This window comes from Bos indicus, chromosome 10 (genome assembly GCF_029378745.1).
Source record: "Bos indicus isolate NIAB-ARS_2022 breed Sahiwal x Tharparkar chromosome 10, NIAB-ARS_B.indTharparkar_mat_pri_1.0, whole genome shotgun sequence".
In the NCBI taxonomy this organism is placed as follows: Eukaryota; Metazoa; Chordata; class Mammalia; order Artiodactyla; family Bovidae; genus Bos; species Bos indicus.
In genome coordinates this window covers 30360985-30381898 of record NC_091769.1, presented here as the reverse complement: position 1 = coordinate 30381898, position 20914 = coordinate 30360985, and the positions used below count along the sequence as shown (strand labels likewise).

At 40.0% G+C, this 20914-nt stretch overlaps 1 protein-coding gene, 1 long non-coding RNA gene and 1 pseudogene across 8 annotated transcripts in view; 2 read left to right on the top strand and 1 right to left on the bottom strand.

Moving 5' to 3' along the window:
- Positions 1-5396, bottom strand: part of LOC109564905 (uncharacterized) — a 137412-nt gene extending 132016 nt beyond the window's left edge. For 4 of the 5 annotated variants that reach the window (XR_011568791.1, XR_011568790.1, XR_011568789.1 and 1 more), the window contains exons 1-2: positions 5152-5288; positions 4392-4458 (exon numbers count right to left, since the gene is read on the bottom strand). This is a non-coding gene — a long non-coding RNA (uncharacterized lncRNA). Of the gene's footprint in view, positions 1-4391; positions 4459-5151 lie in introns of all 5 variants that reach the window. The other variant, XR_011568792.1, reaches the window with a different exon arrangement.
- Positions 5397-5406: 10 nt separating this feature from the next.
- Positions 5407-13354, top strand: ZNF770 (zinc finger protein 770). 3 transcript variants are annotated; one of them, XM_070797234.1, is made up of 3 exons: positions 5423-5525; positions 8827-9005; positions 10009-13354. In XM_070797234.1, exon 3 carries the CDS (start codon positions 10065-10067, stop codon positions 12129-12131), a length of 2067 nt encoding a protein of 688 aa, XP_070653335.1. In that variant the 5' UTR covers positions 5423-5525; positions 8827-9005; positions 10009-10064; the 3' UTR covers positions 12132-13354. The 3 variants fall into 3 exon arrangements, with proteins under 3 accessions (XP_019824034.1, XP_070653335.1, XP_019824035.1); XM_019968475.2 differs by lacking the exon at positions 8827-9005 and having other exon boundaries at positions 5407-5525; XM_019968476.2 differs by lacking the exon at positions 8827-9005 and having other exon boundaries at positions 5442-5553.
- A 1626-nt stretch (positions 13355-14980) lies between these two features.
- On the top strand, positions 14981-20203 carry LOC139185227 (craniofacial development protein 2-like; annotated as a pseudogene).
- The last annotated feature ends 711 nt before the right edge of the window (positions 20204-20914 follow it).

Genomic DNA, 20914 nt, shown 5'->3' with positions numbered 1-20914 from the left:
CCTGGAGAATCCCATGGACAGAGGAGCCTGGTGGACTACAGTCCATGAGGTCGCAAAGAGTCAGACACGACTGAGAGATGAATGCTTTCACTTTCTTTAACTCAGGATTAGCTAAACTGACATTATACATATTCTCCAAAACCCTTCACTTGACTCTAACAAAGCAGCAATAAATATCACTTAAAAATTCAAATCATACAATTTTTTCTTCTTAAAGCCTTCCAAATGCTTTCTCCTGCATCTAGAATAAAAACCACTCTTGACCATAGTTTACAAGGCTGCATAACATCTGATGCCTACCATTCTCCAAGCTCATTTCATCTTGCACTACTTCCTCCTGGAACACCATTCCTGAGCCACTAGCCTTCCACCTGCTCCTCAAATACATGGAGGTCTTTCTTGTCTTCATCTTCTCATGGCCTGCTTCTGCATGTCTGTGTGTCTCTCTGTGCCCTTCCTTTTCTTAAAAGGCCAATCATCACTGGATTTAGGGTTTACCTTAAACCCAAGATAATTTCACATCATTACATCTGGAAAGACCCTATTTCCAAACAAAGTCCCATTCACAGGTTCCCGGGGTTAGGACTTGAACATACCTTTTCAGGGAACACAATGCACCTCATCACAAGGCTAATGAAAGGTTCCTACTATGCCTGCTTCTTCTGAGACAGGATCCTTCGGAGATCAGAACTTGGGACTGACTAGTAGGACCCTGACTAAATGCTACACGCCACAAGAAATATAGACACTTTCAGGTTATGCAGAAAGGAGGAATTTTACATTCCCTGAACTATTAGAGGCATGACAGTTGGGATATGGACAATAATTAACTGAAAGTTTGCACAATCCAGAATTAGAAATTTACGTGATTGCAAAGCTTCCAATGCATCCCTTGGAGTATACTGGGTAGCTGAGTGCTTAACAATACTTTTGTTGTTTAGTCATTCAGTTTTGTCAGACTCTTTGTGACCCCATGGATGGTAGCCCACCAGGATCCTCTTCCATAGGATTCCCAGTCAAGTATACCGGAGTGGGTTGCCATTTCCTTCTCCAGGGGACCTTCCCAACCCAGGGACAGAATCTGCGTCTCTGCTTGGCAGAGGAATTCTTTACCTCTGACCCTCTGGGAAGCCCCCTAACAATATGTGACAATGCGGTAAACTGTCTGGATTTGTAAGTTGGATTTTTGACAATTTAAGAGCTGAAAGGAGAAATGACCTTTGCAGTTGTGTTAAAACTTAAGCGGTTCTTGCCACAAAGCATCCATGTTGCTGTTGGAAAGCAGTCTGGAACACTCAGGCTTGCTGGAGAAAGTTGCTATTGGAGGATTTTAAAGCAAAATATTACAGGAGAAGCTCAGAATTTCCTGCAAAAATGTGAGCTACCCTTCCCACCCCTTGCTCTTAAAGAAGTTATCCAAGGGGAAGAAGAGAAGGAATGTTCAGGGTTAGAAATAAGGACACACATCCAGCCATATAGGTACACAACAGCCCCTCAAGTTCAGGTTTCTAACTTCCAAAGCCCCCTGACTATGGGATAAGTGACTTCCTCACTTTGGGTTAGAGAACACACAAGAAAAAATCCCTGGACCTTAAATCTGAACCATGACTACTGAATTTTTCTCCAGTTGGGAAGCCAGGTCCTAAACAAGAGATCAGTAATATCTCACATATTTGCCCCTGGAATCTAGCAGCCACTTCCCTGCTGCTTCCATGGTGGCTCAGATAGTAAAGAATATGCCTGCAATGCAGGAGACCCGGGTTTCATCCCTTGGTTGGGAAGATCCCCTGGAGAAGGGAATAGCAACCCACTCCAGTACTTTTGCCTGGAGAATTTCATGGACAGAGGAGCCTGGCGGGTCATGGTCCATGGGGTTATGAAGAGTTGGACACAACTGAGTGACTATTTATTATTATTATATAGCAGCCGCTGAAGACAGCTTTAATAACCACAGCACCCTTTGGGGGTGGAGACTAAGAAGAGAAACACCTCCATATGTTCCATTTCTTATGAACATGGGCACTTTTTGGTGGAACGTGCTTGTGAGAAGAGGAGGGCACAGCAACTCACTCCAGTATTCTTGCCTGGAAAATCCCCGTGAACAGATGAGCCTGGCAGGCTATAATCCATAGTGTCACAAAGAGTTGGACACAACTGAGCAACTTAGCATGCACACGTGTTAGAACTGTCCTCCAGAAATTAAGATCCAGAGACAAGAGAAAGGTCTCAGTGTCAAGCTCTCCTGACCCCATATACAAAAAATCTTGGTAGCTACCACACCCCTGCCTTCCCTCCTTGGTTAGCCTCCACTCTGGTATTAAAATAGTTGGAGGGTCTCCAAAGTCATGAGGCTTCAATGGTCAGCCCTGACTTAAGGGTGAACAAATGTGGTCAAAGTCCTACACTGAGAATTCTGCCTGCTTTATGGTAACTCTAGAACCCCTGTGCTACTGAATTTAAACTATAGAGAGTGCGGTGGGATGGTGCTACCTAACTAGACACAGAAATCCAATAGGCATTATCCACAATGGAGCTGTAGAAGAAAACTTCCAGCAACAATTTAGGAGATTGAGAACCAGCCTATGAGTTGGAGGTTGTTCAACTACTTTAAGTAAAATATCACTATACTATGTACTGTAATACCTCTGTATTTAAGTAAATACTATATTTAATATGGTATTTAATGCCATAATTAAATACCATATTTAATACTGTATTTAAATAAAATACCGGTTTGCTGTAAAATACCTTCTGATGCCAACTGACCACTCCCCAACCCCAGCATCAGTCACCCTTCCCTCAGAAATCATGTAGCAGAACATAAACAGACTGCAAATATTTTTCTTGAGGAAATACAAAATGAGGAGGAAACTGTAGTCACCAAGTCTTAGAAAGGGAGAGCTGTCTTTATTAGAAAAATTATTTGAAAAACACCAGTTCAAAAGGACATCTGCACCCAATGTTCAGTGCGCCATTGTTTACGAAAGCCAAGAGATGGAAGCAACCCAAGCATCCACCAAGAGATGAATGAATAAAGAAGATGTGGTATATGTATACAATGGAATATTACTCAGCCATAAAAGAATGAAATTTTGTCATTGTGACAACATGGATGGACCTGGAGGGAACAATACCTAGTGAAATAATTCATACAGGGAGAGAATAAAACTGTATCTCTTCAGTGATATGTAAAATCCAAAAAATAAAACAAATGAACAATTGTAACATAATGGAAACAGACTGACAGAAACAGAGAACAAATTAGTCATTACCAGAGGTCGGAGAAGGCAATGGCACCCCACTCCAGTACTCTTGCCTGGAAAATCCCATGGATGGAGGAGCCTGGAAGGCTGCAGTCCATGGGGTTGCTAAGAGTCAGATACGACTGAGCGATTTCACTTTCACTTTTCACTTTCATGCATTGGAGAAGGCAATGGCACCCCACTCCAGTACTCTTGCCTGGAAAATCCCAGAGATGGAGGAGCCTGGTGGGCTGCCGTCTATGGGGTCGCACAAAGTCAGACACGACTGAAGTGACTTAGTAGTAGTAGTAGTAGTAGTAGTAGTAGTAGTAGTAGAGGTGGGAGGGGTGGAAAGATGAAGGGGATAAGAGGTACAAACTACTAGGTATAAAATAAGTAAGTTACAAGGATGCAATATACAACACTGGGAACGTAGTCAATATTTTACAATAGCTTTGTATGGAGTATAATCGTATCATATTTGTCTCTGTTCACATCTCGGCTATTCAATGAACTCTTCCAGATGACTCTTATTCACAGTAATTTCTCCCTTTTTTACATGGAAGTTTTTTGAAATAGCTCTCATGGTAAATGGGGGAGGTGACGAGACAAGGTATATGACCTTGGAGAACAGCCCATCCACTTGTGTTCCACACTCCATATTTCTCAGGTTCTTGGTGCAAAGGCCTATCTGTTTTTGCAAGTAATGCACCTTTCATTGGTCCCCAACCTCGGGTAATAGTCTCTCATGATATTTAGATCTCTCCTAAAGACTTATATGGTTGGTGATGGATGCAATTATTTCCTTAATTTGACTGAGCTGAGCTTCCAAGAGAAGCTGCAGAAGCAAGCAAGTCTGGACAATCCACATCCCCACCCTGGGATCAGCACTCAGGATACATAAAGCTCTTCCTCTCTGCTTGTGTTGGAAGTTAAGGGCTTCAATCTTCCCAAATGTGATTCTTCCAAGGTTGCTTCCTGAGAAGCAAAAGCTTTTTCCTATTATCATTTCCCCATGTTACATCAAAAATAAGAGACTTTTCATTGGCCCAATGTCTCCCTTTTTAAATAGAAGTGCATATACCAACATCAGAAATAACAATTTTTGTTTGCAATGGCTCTTGAAAAGTAATATAAAAAGATACTCACAGGTGAAAAACGTGCTTCTTAGTTCTCATTTCCTCGCCTCTTAAGCTGAGACAGTTACAATCAGAACCTGCAAAAGCCACAAAAAATTCTCCTCTGATGTCTTTTGTACTTAAAATTTTCAATAGATACTCAAGCATCTTAGTAGTAATGTGCCACCCTAGTTTGCAACTACACTACAACACGTATTCCTTAATTGTGCCTACATAATGTTGGGATATCTACAATTTGGGAGACAGTACTGAATTAAAAGGACTACCTGTGTTCAAATCCCACTGCCATCATTTATCATCTGTGCGAAATTCAGCTCCTTAACGTCTCGGTCTCATTTTCCTCATTTTACAATGGGATTACTTTTACTTCATAAATTTGTTGTATTTAAAATAAAAATAGTAACTAATAAATGATAATGGTTATTTGGTGGGTTATTATGCACCGGGCATTCCATTGAGCATTTTACATCCATTTCATCTGTCAAATCTGAAGAAACTAACACTCTGAGCACAGGTCTTCGTACATTGCAGACGACCCGAAATACATTGAAGGAATGCTCAAAGAAGCTAAAAGAGTCCGCTGCTAGCAGGATATTAGCAGAGCCGAGAGTGAAGCCCAGGTTCCCTGACCCCTGCGCTGTACTCTGACGACGTGCAGAGTACCCAGGACAGTGAAGGCACAGAAAGTTCTGACACATGGCGTGTTATCACCGGCCCTTTTCTCTCGCATTTTAGAGGACTAGAAGAGTGGGCTTTGAACACGGGCTCACCAGCTTCCAGTAGAGCCTTGAGCCCACCGGTCAAGGCTATGTGGTTTTCCTAGTCAAGCACTGAACTGAAACGGAAAATACACCTTCTTAACTCTGTTCGCTTCCCCCTACAACTGCAGTGCCGGGTGAGCAGCGCCGAGGTTGGAAACATCCCTGGAGCCGCATTTCACCGTAAGACTTCCAGGCAAGCCCAAGCGACTGCGGCCCTGGGCTGGTGGGGAGCCTGTTTCCAGTCGGACCGTGTCCCGAGGCTCTCCCGAATCCTGCGCCTGCGCACTCAGCCCATCTCCGTGCCGGCCCCGAGGACGTGCGCACGCTGCCTTTGCGGCTCCTGGCCCCGAGATGCGCGGCTCCCGGGCCCGTGACAGCTGCAGGTGCGTGAGGAAGATTTCAGGAATTCAGGTGTGAGGTGGAGCGACCCACGGGAAAGGTCGGGCCTGCCTCAGTCCCTCCAAGGTGCCCGGGGACCCAGAACGGGGGAGCCAGGAACTCAGCTCATTTGATTTTCTCGTTTCTCCAGCTCCTGACCGTCTCCTGGGGAGCAGGAATCTCTGAAAGGAAAATGCAAAAAGCATACTTTCCCGTGCAGTGAATCGTATCACATGTGGCATTCCCTCCCCGCGCCCCACCGTGGCCAAAGCAGTTTTCACCCTTGCCTTGCCTTTCCTGCTGTGGGGTTTTGCAGTCTCTGGACTCTCGTTCGACTCCTAGGTGCTTACTGGTTGTGGACGATTAAGGCGAGGGCCAGTTGTGAGGGCCCTGTGTCCTCTGCAACACCTCCCCCCACCAACCCCAGGAGAAAGAGGTGATGGTTCAAGGGCAAGAGAGTGGGCCAAGGGAAGTAGAGCAGAAGCTACAAAGAGGGAAAGTCCGTAATAAATGTCGCCAAAGATTATTCCCTAACTGAAAGTTCTCAAGTTTTTCTCAGTTCTTGTGTTTCTTGTTCAATGATTTTTATGATGTCCTCACTTCCTTTTAATGGTGCTGTTTGAGACGGGAAAGCCAGTAGGCTTTCAGCCTTAAAAGTTGCGTTGGAATTTTTTGAGATCAGTTTTTTCAGTCTTCCAACTGTAAGAGTGTTTTGCTGTTGTCAGGATAATGTTGGGGTTGAACCATTGAGATTTGCCGTTTTTTATTTTTACTTGAGTCTAGGAAAAATTACACAGTGTTGGTTTGTCTTTTAAAATATTATCGACCAAAAAAAAAAAAAAATCAGTTGAGAACACAAGATCCAGTTGAAGTGGGATTTGGAGTTCTAGCAAATTAACGTGCATGTGCTTAAGTACACGTGGGACTGCACTTGGAGCTTGGGGATCCCTGAGCTGTCACGTATAAATAGCAGATGAGATCACTGCTTGCCACCAATGATTCTAACAATATAGAGCTTCCAGTCAGTGCTTTCCACATGGCGTGGATGCAAGTGACAATAGGCTCCAGTCTTAGGGCTAGTGTTAGGTGATAATCCATGGTCTCTTTTTGGCACGGTAACTATAGGCAGTCAGTTCCTGGTATAATCAGAAATGGTTGCCATGTATGTAGTTCTAGTGTGGCATTTTTTGCCAGTGATCCAAAGAAACTATTAAAGGAAAGAAGAAATACACAATAGGAGTGGAGGAACCTGGCTTCAAGCCAGAATAGTACGTGTGATCTTTCAGGCCCAACCGTAGACAATTTCGTGGCTTTGCCTGGGTGGCCTCATCAGGGGAAGCTGCTCTTGCAACACTGGACTTGTGCATGGCCAGTGCACTGCAGTTTTGTGGAGGGAATTGCAGTTGAGGACACACCAGTTCCCTCCCACTAGCCATGCTCATATTCTTCTGCATTCCTGGTTCAGGTACCTCCATTCTGAGGCCCAGGTACTTCCCAATTGCCTCCACCAATACCTCCCTTATTGCAAAGGGAGGGAATGTGGAAGGGGTACCCTTGACTGAGGTACTTTTCTCCATTTTGACTCAGGATCTTTCTACTTATAGCCCTTCCTTCCTCCTCCCCTGGCTCACGGGTCCATAAAGAGCCAGTAGCCTTTTTTTTTCAGCCTTCTCCCCTGGGATATGACTGTGTGCACTGTTTTGTTTAATTGACCACTGGGTGACCAGTACTTTTTTGTTTAATTGACCACTGGGTGACCAGTACTTTTTTAGCCTCTTGCTTGCACTGTTGCATAAGTGAATAAAGATTTGATAATTACTTGCAGTTTGGCTCATTGTCCTAATTGACACCTCAACACCTGATTACTTGACAGGAATTAAATAAATTGCCAAATTTGGGGCAATTCACCTAACTGTAATCTTCATAACTGCTGCTGTGTTAGCACTTTAGGGATTTGGAGGCTGTTCACCTGTAATTTCTCTTAACTCAGTATTGTGAAAATGCATACTAATAGTATCAACAGCTGATTGTTGCTAACATGGATATGTGGGTTATAGGGTGTATTTTATAAATTAATAGAGTGGCTTGCAGTCAGAATATTTTGTGTGTCATATTACCTTTGACCTCTAATTAAGTTTTTTGATAATATTTTGGGGTTATTTGGGTCAATTGAAGAAAATTAGTAATCCTTAGAAATTCCTGTCTTGTCCTATGGACCCCAGTCTTACCTAATGGATTACTTGGCCACTTTTGGATAAAGTGATTGATTTGTTGTGGGTTCCTTTGTCTCCTGTGTGAAGAAATATGCAAGAGAACAAGTTTCACAAAGTTTGTCTCTTCCTATAGAAGTTTCACAAAACACTGTCCTTACCATATGTTATGCAATCTGATATTTTCTAATCTATTTTATTAAACAAAAATGCAGATCATGACCCATTAAATTTATTTCATAATCCATTAATGGATAGTGACTTGGAGATTGAAGGACACTATGTTAAAAAAAACTAGTAGAAGATAATTTGCTCAATAAATGATTTTTTTCCTATTTTTAAATCAGATTGCTGACGAGCACTACAGTGGGTGTGTTTGAGATTTTGTGTTTAAGGTGTTTTCTAGACATCTTAAACACAAAAGCGGTAATAGCACACAGCACATATGCCAGATTGTCACTGAAAATGAAAGTGAACGTTGCTTGGTTGTATCGGACCCTTTGTGACCCCATGGACTGTAGCCCACCAAGCTCCTCTGTCCATGGAATTCTCCAGGCAAAAATACTGGAGTGGGGTGCTATTCCCTTCTCCAGGGGATCTTCCCAACCCAGGGATCAAACCCAAGTCTCCTGCATGGCAGGCAGATTCTTTACTGTCTGAGCCACCAGGGAAGCTCAGATATTCACTAAATCAGCTGACAAAAAAAAAAACAGGGAGTCTCCTGTAGGCTTATCAACTCTCTTATCTCAACCAGAAGATTCACTTTTAGGATGAGAGAGCTGGAACACCTTTTTTAAATCTCTGACTTCCTTATTTAAAGAAAAGGGATTAGTAGAAGAAGGATAAGAAGAAAATTGGCTTTTCAGATACAATATATGGTATAAAATGGTTGTGAAAGTTCCTCATAAGCTTTTGCGTGTGTCCCATAGAGGCATATTAGGGAAAGTGTTATCTTTTTAATAACTCTTAAGACCAAAATGACCTTTTAATTATATTGCCTGAAAGTGAATTGTACTCAACCTACAATTACTGAGCCATAGATAAATACGTAAGTAGCCACTGTGTCAATCTTATTGCCTCTATGCTTGTCTTTTAGGACTTCTACAACAAAGTGGAAAGGAGGAATAAAAAGAACTATACATTTAGTGTGTTTATCTCTTAGTTGCTGCTGCTGCTACTGCTAAGTCGATTCAGTCGTGTCTGACTCTGCGACCCCATAGACAGCAGCCCACCAGGCTCCCCTGTTGCTGGGATTCTCCAGGCAAGAATGCTGGAGTAGGTTGCCATTTCCTTCTCCAATGCATGAAAGTGAAAAGTGAAAGTGAAGTCGCTCAGTCGTGTCCGACTCTTAGTGACCCCATGGACTGCAGCCTACCAGGCTCCTCCGCCCATGGGATTTTCCAGGCAAGAGTACTGGAGTGGAGTGCCATTGCCTTCTCCGATCTCTTAGTTAGAAACCCTGAAAATATTAAGTAGATTAAGTTTTTAAGTTTGATTAGTGTTGAGCTAAATAATACCTTACATTTATATACCGCTTTAGTTTTCCAGCACCTTCAGATGCATCATCTCCATTGATTCTCACAACAGTGATGTGGTAGGCAGGCCAGGAGGCACTTTGCCTGACTTAGAGCTGAGGAGTCTATATATTTCCTTCTCCTTGCCACCAAGATCATATGGTAGCAAATCCAGGACTAAAATTCAGATTTCCTGGAACATTTTCTTCCAGTTGCCTGTGTTATCTTTGTTGGTCCAAAGAAGTAATTAAGAGTAAATATTACTAACGATGTGGCTAAGAATTTTGATAACGGAAACATTCCATTCTCAGATCATATCCAAGGAGTGTTATAATTGAATGCAGATATGTCTTGTCTTATTTTTAGTATTATATTTCTTATAGTTTTTACCTTTCTAGTCCAATTTTTGAAAATGGCAAATCTACTTAATAGTGAACTAAGAAAATTGGAATTAAAAGGTCTAATTAATGTTAAGAAATCCAACTCAGTCTCTTTAATGTATTATCTCAACTAATTAGAAATACAGCTTAAAATTATATACATTTTTAAGTATTTCTTTTGAAGACTTCTTATTTCTCTATATGTGTGAAATTTGTTTAATGATTCTAAAGTATCTAAAATGGTTATTAACTTACTGTTAAACACAGGAAAATTTGAGGTTCCCTATTTCCTTTAATATCTTTAGCCAAAGGGCATTTTAAATTATTTCTTTTCACATAAATAAGTAATTTTTAAATTAATACATTTTTATTTTTAATTTTTAGACATCTATGGAGTTTAAGAACACTATGGAGCTCATCAGAGTGTATCACCGAAGAATATGATGGCTGAAAACAATTTTAAAATGCTAAAGATTCAGCAGTGTGTAGCAGCAGCCAACAAGCTACCTAGAAACAGGCCATATATATGCAATATTTGCTTCAAGCATTTTGAAACACCATCAAAATTAGCTAGGCATTATCTCATTCATACTGGTCAGAAGCCATTTGAATGTGATGTGTGTCATAAAACCTTTAGGCAACTAGTTCACCTGGAAAGACATCAACTAACTCATAATCTGCCTTTTAAATGTAGTATTTGTCAACGCCACTTTAAGAATCTGAAGACATTTGTGAAGCACCAACAGCTTCACGATGAAACATACCAGAATGATGTTAAACAGGTCAGAAGATTGTTGGAGGCCAAGCAAGAAAAGCCAGTGTATGGAATGTATCATACTTTTACCCCAGAGGAGAGATGGGCATTACACCCATGCTCCAAGTCTGATCCTTCAAAGAAAAAAAAGGATATTCATGCATGTACAATCTGTGGCAAGATGTTTCCATCACAATCAAAACTTGATAGGCATGCTCTAATTCATACTGGTCAGAGGCCTTTTAAATGTGTCCTGTGCAGTAAGTCTTTTCGACAGTCAACTCACTTAAAAATCCACCAACTCACACATTCAGAAGAAAGACCTTTTCAGTGTTGTTTTTGTCAAAAAGGATTTAAGATTCAAAGCAAACTTTTGAAGCATAAACAAATCCATACCAGGAATAAAACTTTTCAGACTCTTTCATTAAAGGTGAAGAGTTCAGAATCATGTTCCCTGCCTAATAAATTAAATGCAAAGCAGGATGGCTTTGAAAATGGTAATATAGGTGCATCTGAAGAGAATAATCAACTTGATGTCCACTCTGTTTATATTGTCCCTTTTCAATGTCCTGAGTGTGAAGAATGTTTTGAATCAGAGCAGATTCTCAAAGGACACAAGTGTTTTCCTGCCAGAAGTGGCAAAATTCCAAGCAAGCTCAAAAGCAGCTACAACTATAAAACCATTGTTAAAAAAATCTTGGCTAAGCTTAAACGTGCTGGGGGTAAGAAATTAGATAATTTTCAAGCTGATAAAAAAGTATTTAAAAACACTTTCATGAAAAACCATGATCTTATTTCTGGTGAGCAGAGGCCTGAACAGACCCAGAGAACATGTCTGAGTTCTCTTGGCAAGCATGGAACATATAAGACAGTTGGCAATAAAAAGAAAACATTGACTTTGCCATTTTCTTGGCAAAAGCACTGCCAGACCCAAAATGTGGGGAAAAATGTAAAAGGTATTCTTACACCAGAAAACATGTTAACTATGGATAATCCTGTGCATAAAAAAGACATATCTATCTATGGTTCATCAGGTGAGGAATTCTTTGAAAACTGTCAAGTGCTCCAGTGTGGCTTTTCAGTTCCAAGTGGAAACATACATACTGGACATAAGATGTGTCCTTGTGACAAATGTGAGAAAGTGTTTCCTTCTGTTTCTAAACTACAAAGACACTATTTAATTCATACTGGACAGAGGCCTTTCGGCTGTAATGTTTGTGGGAAATCTTTTAGACAGTCAGCTCACTTGAAAAGACATAAACTAACTCATATTGATAAGCTTCCCTATAGAAAATCTCTTTGCCAAGTGGAATTGGAAAATTTTAACAAACTTCTCATTCACCAGGGTGATAATGTTAGCTACAGTGCTTCCCAACAATGTCAGACTCTTGGTTTTCAAAAATACAAGGTCTCAGAGTCAGATCAAATGTCAGAAATAAAAGTGAAGGCAGAATCAGAGGATTTCATTCTTGGTGCCCCCTGTAGGAGCAGAGAGCCCTATCTCTCTAGCACACTTCTGGAATCAGAGCAGAACCATCATAGTCATTGTAGTTATTCAGGGCGTGCGGAGAGGAATGATGGCCTTCTTTACCAATGCAGTGTTTGTTCTAAAAGTTTTAGATCCCCATCTAAACTAGAAAGGCACTATCTAATTCATGCAGGGCAGAAACCATTTGAATGCTCAGTTTGTGGCAAAACATTCAGACAGGCTCCTCACTGGAAGAGACATCAACTTACTCACTTTAAGGAATGACCACAAGAGAAAATGGATATCCTAAATTCAGTTATGAAACTGACAGAACCACTGATACGTTTGTGGTGTCTCTGGTGACTTGTTCTTTAGCCTGTTATCATTTAAAATGTATTTTTATCAAAAGGCCTACATTAGATTGAATTACTTCATAAGCAGTTGCTTGTCCTGCATACTAAGAGGTAAGATACATAGGCATTTAATACAGTGTTTTAGGAGCAGCCAAATTAATTTTTAGAGGGGAAAATATGATTTGATGTCATAAAGCAAGCATTTATTTTAACATACACTTTGGCTGTATTGAAAATGTTATAAATCCATCATGGTACAAATAATTCAGCCTCATTTTTGAAGGAATTATTCCTTAAGACATATGATCTCCTTTTATATATACTCAAAAGACAGGCAAAAATTGGTTTTTTGGCTGCAGCAGATAGCATGACTAGATTTCATTTATTTCATAGATTTTAGGTCTATGGTTCAAATTCCCTTGGAAAATTTTTTCTTACAAGCTGAAAAATGTAAAGCCAATAAAAGTGAAGGTAGATGAGAAGATAATAACATTTTCATTGGTCTTTTCCAAGCTATTTATTCTTAGGACTCTGGTAACTTCACCTCCTGTTCTATAGGAGATTGGTGGTTTTTTGTTTGTTTGTTTTGCTCAGCCTGCTGTTTTTCCCTCCAAAATTTAAAAGGAAGAAAGAGCCTAGTATGTACCGCTGTACATTTACCATGTTTACTCATTAAATATAGTGTTCAAGTGCCATAATCTTTTTGTTGATGTGAATGCAGTGTCATCTTTTCAGAGGAATGAATGTAAGTCATCTACATACTTTTTCATAATTGATACCAGTCGACTTAAGGCTCACTTGTAGATTCTATCTCCACAAGACTTTTACTTTCTTTTAATACCTCTTTAATTGAGTGATTCTATGACTTAACTAAATCTGTTAAATTTAATCAAATGGCAGTGACTAGATCTAGTTTTTATTCCTGTTTTTTGCAAGATTCTAATGCTAAACAATGTTATTTTGATCATTAGTGAATTGTTATTTTAATTGATAAAGTAATCTTGTACAGATATAAGATCTTTATGGAATTGAGAGTGTCATTCTAAACAGTTCTGTCATGATTTGGGAAATATGTAATCAAACTGTAAAAGAGTTATAGTCACACATTATCCTTCATATTTGCCATTTTAAATAAAAAATCCTTCAGTCAGTTCAGTTGCTCAGTCGTGTCCGACTCTTTGCAACCCTATGGACTGCAACACGCCAGGCTTCCCTGTCAATCACCAACTCCCGGAGCTTGCTCAAACTCATGTCTGTTGAGTCAGTGATGCCATCTAACCATCTCATCCTCTGTCATCCCCTTTTCCTCCTGCCTTCAATCCCTCCCAGCATCAGGGTCTTTTCCAGTGAGTCAGTTCTTTGCATCAGGTGGCCAAAGTATTGGGAGTTTCAGCTTCAGCATCAGTCCTTCCAAAGAATATTCAGGACTGATTTTCTTTAGGATGGACTGGTTTGATCTCCTTGCAGTCCAAAGGACTCTCAGGAGTCTTCTCCAGCACCACAGTTCAAAAGCATCAATTCTTCAGCACTCAGCTTTCTTTATAGTCCCAACTCTCACATCCATACATGACTACTGGAAAAAATGTAGCTCTGACTAGTTGGACTTTTGTTCACAAAGTAATGTCTCTGCTTTTTAATATGCTGTCTAGGTTGGTCATAGCTTTTCTTCCAAGGAACAAGCGTCTTTTAATTTCATGGCTGCAGTCACCATGTGCAGTGATTTTGGAACCCCCCAAAATAAAGTCTGTCACTGTTTCCATATCTATTTGCCATGAAGCTAACCTAAAAATCCTTAAGAATGACACTTCCTAGTAATAAGAGAAAATAGCCATAATCTTTCTAAGGTGAAAAGAATGGGTGGGTATTTATCCAGCATACTCAGATATACTTGGTGGCAAACTCTCTATTAAAATGGACAAGTGAACAATTTTACATCCTACTGTAAGAACTGTCTTTGTGGGGTGGGGAGGAAAAGTTGGTCTGCTGTTTTTTACAAGTGAATTTTGAGAAACTTGGTTTAATTCACAGAGGTTAAACATAACAGTACAGATAAAATCCCAACAATTTACAAACATACAGGAGAGTCATGTTTTAAAGAGTAATTTCTTTTTTCCTGAGATAATGTTCCTCAAGTGCAAGCAAGATGCTGGTTTATAGAATTTGCTTTACACAAGAACATTTCTGTTAAGTAAAAGCAAACGACAACTAGTTCATGTTTTCCAAGAATAAAAGTTCAAGGTTTTTCCTTTAATATGTCTGAAAGTATCTATTTGGGGATTTTCCTAAGCTATTTATGTAATTTCATTTGAACTTAATGATTTATATACTCCTTTCCCAGCCCAAACAGAATCCTAACAGTGTTGTGTTTGTATGATTATTTGATTTTGTTTGCCCAAGTGATACTACTATACATTTTTTATTTTTTAGGCCCATGCCTTTTTAAGCTGTTTCATATTGAAAGTTGGAATATTGTAAAAATTTTGTCAAAGATGTACTGTAGTGCTATTTGAAGTACCTGTAATGGAACACTTTTATTATCACTGCACTCTTCTTGTGGGAACTTTATAGGAATGAAAATAAACTGTATACATCATGATAAGAAGATGAAACATTAGATGTTAAATGATTTGCTGCATGCTCAAATTGTTAGTATTGTTGAGTCAATTACTTCGGTTTTCTGAAAAAAAATAAAGTTTTAAATATCTTTCAACAAAAGTAGAAGATTTATTTTCATTTGGACAGGAGCAGGCTGTAGCATGATTATTTACTGAGATAGTTTGAGTTAGTGGAATTATTGTTTTGTACTGCCATAGGGCCTATTAGGGGATTCCCTGGTGGCACAGTGGTAAAGAATCTGCCTGCCAATGCAGGAAATGGAAAAGACATGGGTTTGACCCCTGGGTTGGGAAGATCCCCTGGAGTAGTAAATGACAACCCACTCCAGTATCCTTCTCTGGAAGATTCCATGAACAGAGGAGCCTGGAAGGCTACAGTTCATGGGGTCACAGATGTGACTGAGCACACACACGGGGCCTATTGAGAGAAAATGTATGTGGAATGAAAGATGATGATTCTTGAAAAATTCAAATTTCAGAATATTTTTAAAATGTCAAATTATGCAGTTTGGACTTTTTTTAAAAGGGAAAATCATATAGAATAGAAACAAGGTACCAATAGGCAAACACTCCAGGGCCCACTCCAAGCTACCTTTTCCATTGAACTTTCTAACATAGTTAATTGTTTGCTTCCTTCCTCATAGTACGTTTCTTTGATAGCTTCTTATCACTTGCAAAAGGATATGTTAACTCCCTTGCATGTCACATGATATGCTTGTCCATTTATCCTCCTCATTGCCCTCCCTCTCCAGATTTGTAATGAAGAAACAAAGTTATTTCCTCCAATACATATTCTTGTTATTCCTGATTCCATCTTAACCTACATAAGAGCAGTGGCTGTGTGGTGCTGCTGTGGCGAGCAGCTGAGGAGATTACCCCACGCCCAAGGTCAGAGAAACCCAGTAAGACGGTAGGTGCTCAGAGAGGGCATCAGAGGGCAGGCAGACTGAAACCACAATCACAGAAAACTAACCAATCTTATCACATGGACCACAGCTTTGTCTAACTCAGTGAAACTATGAGCCATGCTGTGTAGAGCCACCCAGGACAGACCGGTCATGGTCGAGACTTCTGACAGGATGTGGTCCGCTGGAGAAGGGAATGGCAAGCCACCTCCGTATTCTTGCCTTGAAAACCCCATGAACAATATGAAAAGGCAAGGAGATAGGACACTGAAAGATGAACTCCCCAGGTCAGTAGGTGCCCAATATGCTACTGGAGATCAGTGAAGAAATAACTCCAGAAAGAATGAAGAGACGGAGCCAAAGCAAAAACAACACCCAGTTGTGGATGTGACTGGTGATAGAAGCAAGGTCCAATGCCATAAACAGCAATATTGCATAGGAACCTGGAATGTCAGGTCCATGAATCAAGGCAAATTGGAAGTGGTCAAATAGGATATGGCAAGTGTGAACGTCAACATTTTAGCAACCAGCTAACTAAAATGGACTGGAATCAGTGAATTTGACTCAGATGACCATTATATTTACTACTGTGGGTAAGAATCCCTTAGAAGAAATGGACTAGCCATCACAGTCAACAAGAGTCTGAAATGCAGTACTTGGATTCAGTCTCAAAAATGACAGAATGCTCTCTGTTCGTTTCCAAGGCAAACCATTCAATATCACGGATATCCAAGTCTATGCCTCGACCAGTAACATTGAAAAAGCTGAAGTTGAAAAGTTCTATGGAGACCTACAAGACCTTTTAGAACTAACACCAAAAAAAGATGTCCTTTTCATTATAGGGCACTGGAGTTCCAAAGTAGGAAGTCAAGAAACACCCGGAGTAACAGGCAAATTTGGCCTTGGAGTACAGAATGAAGCAGGGCAAAGGCTAAGAAAATGCACTGGTCATAGCAAACACCCTCTTCCAACAACACAAGAGAAGACTACACATGGACATCACCAGATGGTCAACAACGAAATCAGATTGATTATATTCTTTGCAGCCAAAGATGGAGAAGCTCTATACAGTCAGCAAAAACAAGACCGGGAGCTGACTGTGGCTCAGATTATGAAATCCTTATTGCCAAATTCAGACTTAAACTTAAGAAAGTAGGGAAAACCACTAGACCATTCAGTTATGACCTAAATCCAATCCCTTACGATTATACAGTACAAGTGAGAAATAGATTTAAGGGACTAGATCTGATACAGTGCCTGATGAACTATGGACAGAAGTTCATAACATTGTACAGGAAACAGGGATCAAGACCATCTTCAAGAAAAAGAAATGCAGAAGAGCAAAATGGCTGTCTGAGGAGGCCTTACAAATAGCTGTGAAAAGAAGAGAAGTGAAAAGCAAAGGAGAAAGGAAGGATATACCTGCATTTGAATGCAGAGTTCCAAAGGATAGCAAGGAGAGATAAGAAAGCCTCCCTCACTGATTGGTGCAAAGAAACAAGAAAACAATAGAATGGGAAAGACTCTTCAAGAAAATGAGAGATACCAAGGGAACATTTCATGCAAAGATAGGCTTGATAAAGAACAGAAATGGTATGGACCTAACAGAAGCAGAAGATATCAAGAAGAGGTGGCAAGAATACCCAGAAGAACTATACAAAAAAGATATTCACAATCCAGATAATCATGATGGTGTGGTCACTCACCTAGAGCCAGACATCCTGGAACATGAAGTCAAGTGAGCCTTAGAAAAGCATCACTACGAACAAAGCTAGTGGAGGTGATGGAATTCCAGTTGAGCTATTTCATTCCTAAAAGACGATGCTGTGAAAGTGCTGCACTCAATATGTCAGCAAATTTGGAAAACTCAGCAGTGGCCACAGGACTGGAAAAGGTCAGTTTTCATTCCAATCCCAAAGAAAGGCAATGCCAAAGAATGCTCAAACTACCACACAATTGTACTCATCTCACACGCTAGTATGGAGAAGGAAATGGCAACCCACTCCAGTGTTCTTGCCTGGAGAATCCCAGGGATGGGGGAGCCACCAGGCTGCTGGTGGGCTGCCGTCTTTGGGGTCGCACAGAGTCAGACACGACTGAAGCGACTTAGCAGCAGCAGCACACGCTAGTAAAGTAATGCTTAAAATTCTCCAAGCCAGGCTTCAACAATAATTGAACTTCCAGATATTCAAGCTGGTTTTAGAAAAGGCAGAGCAACCAGAGATCAAATTGCCAACACTGAAAAAGCAAGAGAGTTCCAGAAAAACATCTACTTCAGCTTTATTGCTATGCCAAAGCGTTTGACTGTGTGGATCTCAACAAATGTGGAAAATTCTGAGAGAGATGGGAATACCAGACCACCTGACCTGCCTCCTGAGAAATCTGTGTACAGGTCAGGAAGCAACAGTTAGAACTGGACATGGAAGAACAGACTGGTTCCAAAGGATTATGTCAAGGCTGTATACTGTCACCCTGCTTATTTAACTTATATGGAGAGTACATCGTGAGAAACACTGGGCTGGAAGAAGCACAAGCTGGAATCAAGATTGCCGGGAGAAATATCAATAACCTCAGATATGCAGATGACACCACCCTTATGGCAGAAAGTGAAGAGGAACTAAAGAGCCTCTTGATGAAAGTGAAAGAGGAGAGTGAAAAAGTTGGCTTAAAACTCAACATTCAGAAAACTAAGATCGTGGCATGCGGTCCCATCACTTCATAGAAAATAGATGGGTAAATAATGGCAGACTTTATTTTGGGGGGCTCCAAAATCACTGCAGATGGTTATGCAGCCCTGAAATTAAAAGACGCTTTCTCCTTGGAAGAAAAGCTATGACCAACCTAGGCAGCATATTAAAAAGCAGAGACATTATTTTGCCAACAAAAGTCCATCTAGTCAGAGCTATGGATTTTCCAGTAGTCATGTATGGATGTGAGAGTTGGGACTATAAAGAAAGCTGAGTGCTGAAGAATTGATGCTTTTGAACTGTGGCGTTGGAGAAGACTCTTGAGAGTCCCTTGGACTACCGGGAGATCCAACCAGTCCATCTTAAAGGAGATCAGTCCTGAGTGTTCATTGCAAGGACTGATGCTGAAGCTGAAACTCCAATACTTTGCCACCTAATGCAAAGAGCCAACTCATTTGACCTGACCTCAAAGACCCTGATGCTGGGAAAGATTGAAGGTGGGAGGAGAAGGGGACTACAGAGCATGAGATGGTTGGATGGCATCAACAACTCAATGGACATGAGTTTGGGTAAACTCCAGGAGTTGGTGATGGACACAGGGAGGCCTGGTGTGCTGCACAATCCATGGGGTTGCAAAGAGTCGGACATGACTGAGTGATTGAACTGATCTTACCTACATAGTATGAATTTAAATTAGATACAAACTTTCATACTCTATTCAAAGAAGAGATTTAGTTGAGCCAGGTTTAATTTATTTTTATTCCATCATTATGGAAGGAAACTAAAGTTTAATATGCAGAAATCAGATTTCAATTTATATTATGTAAGATAACCAGTGATAATTGCACACATTTTTAAGGGGATAGCACCATGTTTGAAGTCTGCATGACTTTTAGGAATCCTTTATTAGAAGTGATGTTGGCTAGGACTGTTTCATGCAGAGTATCTGCTCTTCAGAAGCAGTGAAAGAACACACTTAATTCCTTTCTTGTTGAGGTTTCTCTTATTGTCAGTTAGGAGGGGTTAGAATTTCAGGGCTAACTGCTGGAATTCTATTAGCACTATTCCATTAGAGAAACAGAATTCTATTAGAGGAAAAAAAAGAACTAAACTGAAAAAGAAAAGTGGTTCAGTGGTGTTATTAAACAACATTGAACATGTAATATTTTACATCTGTATTGACTAGCTTCTATTCACTCTTTGAAGTTTGAACTTAAACACTGCTTCCTCTGGAAGGCTTTTTGATTTACCCTAGCATTCCATTTCCAGTGCTCCCACTGCTTTTTATTCTTAACTATGTTAATTGTCCCTGTTGATTAGTGGTTTTCAAACTTTAGTGTGCACTGGAATCTTCTAGAGGGCTTGTTAAAAGCAGAGATTGATGAGCTGCACCCTCAGAGTTTCTGATTCAGTATTTGGGGCTGGGCCTGAAAATCTGCACTTACACAAGTTATGTTATTGCTGTATTGAAGCTACACTTTGAGAACCATTGAGTTAAACTGTTGTTAGCAATACATGTTTCTGGAAAGCAAGAGAAGGCATGATTTTATGTTTTAAAAATATAGTATAAAACAGTGTCTGATGTTGTTACGTTCTCAGATGTATGCTGAATATATAAAGAAGGAAGTGAATGGAGTCATCATTACAAGCTCTTATCTGTAAATCTCTATTTTCATTTAGAGCCTTTCATTCACTCTTGGAATGAGTTTGCCTTCTAATGTGTTGAGGTCCCTCCCTGATGTTTGTCAAAATCTTATCTATCTTGCAACACTCATCATAAAAGCTATTCAGAAAATCTTATTTTACCTTTTGTTTTATAGACTTTATTTGTAATTAAAATGTAATTAGATACTTAATGTATTCATAATCTGTTGCATTTAAAATTATGATCATGCAAATCATCTTTAGTTCTAAAAACAAACTTTATACCATAGAAATTAGGAGAAGAAAAGGACTCCATATTTAATTTTCATATTTACAGACACTTTTGTTTACCTTCACAACTGTTTATTCTCAAACAGGCTATAGATATTACAAAATTCAAATGTTTCAAAAGGGTATAAAATGTAAAATAAGACTTCCCTTGCTCCTGTTCTTCCCTCTCCCAGTACTTTCTCCCTAGAGGCAGCTGTGTTACCAGCTTCTTGCCTGTGGTTATCCAGGCAAGGTTTACTAGAGACACATGTTTAATTTTTGAATGGATTTGGGAGTGGTAGAAGTATGCATTCAAACTCAATGATAAATACAACTAGCAATTCAATCAAAAAATTGGGCAAACAATTTGAATAGAGGATTCCACAATCATGAATGGCAAAGAAGCACAGGGGACACCCAACATCATTAGTCATCAGGGTAATACAAATTAAAGTTACAATGTGATATGCCACATAACTATTAAAATGGCAAAAATGAAAAAGACTATACCAAGTGTGGATGAGAAAAGTGGAATTGGAACTCTCATACACTGCTGTTGTGAATATAAATAGTACAACTACTTTGGAAAATAGT

Excerpts from the sequence above, each read along its gene's own strand:
- ZNF770 (XM_019968475.2), top strand. The coding sequence starts at position 10,065 with ATGATGGCTGAAAACAATTTTAAAATGCTAAAGATTCAGCAGTGTGTA.